The 2,004-nt window shown below is 41.1% G+C and overlaps 1 protein-coding gene across 1 annotated transcript; it reads right to left on the bottom strand.

The window, feature by feature from the left end:
- Positions 1-1,044: 1,044 nt before the first annotated feature.
- Positions 1,045-2,004, bottom strand: LOC131906157 (taste receptor type 2 member 117-like). The gene has a single exon (XM_059256952.1). The coding sequence runs from the start codon at positions 2,002-2,004 to the stop codon at positions 1,045-1,047; it is 960 nt and encodes a 319-aa protein (XP_059112935.1).

Here is a 2,004-nt window from a genome sequence, read left to right on the forward strand (position 1 = left end):
TTCTAGTTCTATCCATTTGCCTGCAAATTTCATGATGTCATTGTTTTTTACTGCTGGGTAGTACTTCATTGTGTACATGTGCCACATTTTCTTTATCCATTTTTCTGTTGAGGAACATCTAGATTGTTTCCAGGTTCTGGCTATTAGGAGTAATGCTCCTATGAACATGGGGATAGGGAGAGACTGGGTGCTGGGGGGGTTCCCAGGAATCCACAAGGATGACCCCAGCTTAGACTAGTGACAGTGGTGGAGGAGGTGCCTGAACTGGCTTACCCCAGTGATCAGATTAGTGAATGCCTTGACTATCATCATCGAGTCTTTGTCCAGTGACTGGTGGAAGCAGATACAGAGAGCCACAGCTGGGCACCAGGTGGAGCTCCAGGAGTCAAATTGTAGAAAGCAAAGAGGGATTCTATGAGCAGGGGGCACTGAGATCATGATGGGGAAATCTGCAGAGACAGCCAAAGCAGGCTAGTGGGAGCTCATGAACTTTAGACCAATAGCTGTGGAGCCCCCATGGGACCTGACTATGCCCTCTGCATGGGCGAGACAGTTGTGTACCTTGGTCTGCTTGGGGACCCCCTTGGCAGTGGGATCAGGATCTCTCCCTGGTGCATGAGCTGGCTTTCTGGAGCCCACTACCTACAGGGGAACATCTTACACAGCCTTGATGCAGGGGGAGGGGCCTGGACCTGCCTCAACCAAGTGTGCCAGGCTCTGCTGACTTCCCATGGGAGGCTTTGCCCTGTCGGAGGAGGGAATAGGGGGTGGTTTGGAGGGAAAGGTTGGGGGGCTGGACAAGGGAGGAGAAGGTGATCTGTGGTTGGTATGTAAAATAAATAAAAAAATTTCTTAATAAAAAAAGAAATAACTTTGTACACAACTTGCTAAATTAGTAATAATTTTAGCTAGTGCTTATTGCAAACAAAACATAAAATTTATGCACTCAAAGTCAAAGATTATTTAAATGTAAAAATGGAAAATACAGAAGAAAATTTTATTTGTTAATCTTTGTCTGAAAATTGCAACGTAATCTCTAGTGTTTTAGAGATCTAAGGTTTCCATGTAATTGAGCCTGCATTTCAGCCACCACAGCACAGAGAGAGAGGCCTGTCTCAGCTTCATATCTGCCATAATCAGGACATATGAATGAAATGAAGGAAAAGCTATATATACAACCTGACAAAATAAAAGAAAAATATTTTTCTTCAGTAACTCATATTTCCAAAGTTGTATTAACAGAGACAAGATAAAGGTGGTATATAACAGGAGAAAGGCAATCACAATTTGCAAAGCTTTAATGTGGCCTGTAGTGCTGGCATCTCTGCATCTTTGGACATGCTGCTGCATTTTCTTGTGATGTGTCCACAGGGAGAAGATGAGCAGAAGGAAAGATGACAGGCACACAACGAAGGGGAAAGACAGGAAAATAGTGTGAAGGCTTAATACATGCCTGTGACACTTTGCATGGTAATGAGAACTGAAACTGTAGGATATGTTTCTTTGAGATTCATTTACACACACATTAATTTCCAAGTTGACCAGTAAAATATTTAAAAACAAGAGGACTAGAGACACCAGCAGTGTCAATGAAACTGCCCTTTTAACTCTCCATTTTAAATAAAGAAAAAGAGAGTTAGAAAAATTGCCTATCTTGAGAAAATAAAAAATGCCAAGGCATGTAGCAAGCCATATGCTGAAATGGTTGAGTATAACCCATAGATTATTAATGATTTTTACTATCCTCGAAGTCATCACTAAATCTGAATTTACCCAGGTAATTAATAAATTTGTGAACAAGAACAAAAGTACACAAATTCTGAAGGTTGCCAAAGCAATGAGGATTTGATTTACAAATGAGATCTTTTTTTTCTTGATCCAGTTCATGCAGTTCTCCAGTGCCAAGAATCCATTTCCTAAATTTCCAATGATTAATTCCAAGACTAAAATGGTCATCAGTGTTTTCTGGAAGATATCACATATTGTCTGCATAAAACGCTCCAT

Source organism: Peromyscus eremicus, chromosome 3 (genome assembly GCF_949786415.1).
Source record: "Peromyscus eremicus chromosome 3, PerEre_H2_v1, whole genome shotgun sequence".
NCBI lineage: Eukaryota > Metazoa > Chordata > Mammalia > Rodentia > Cricetidae > Peromyscus > Peromyscus eremicus.

What these genes read in the sequence shown, in the direction of transcription:
- LOC131906157 (XM_059256952.1), bottom strand. Translation starts at nt 2,004, where the DNA reads ATGGAGCGTTTTATGCAGACAATATGTGATATCTTCCAGAAAACACTG.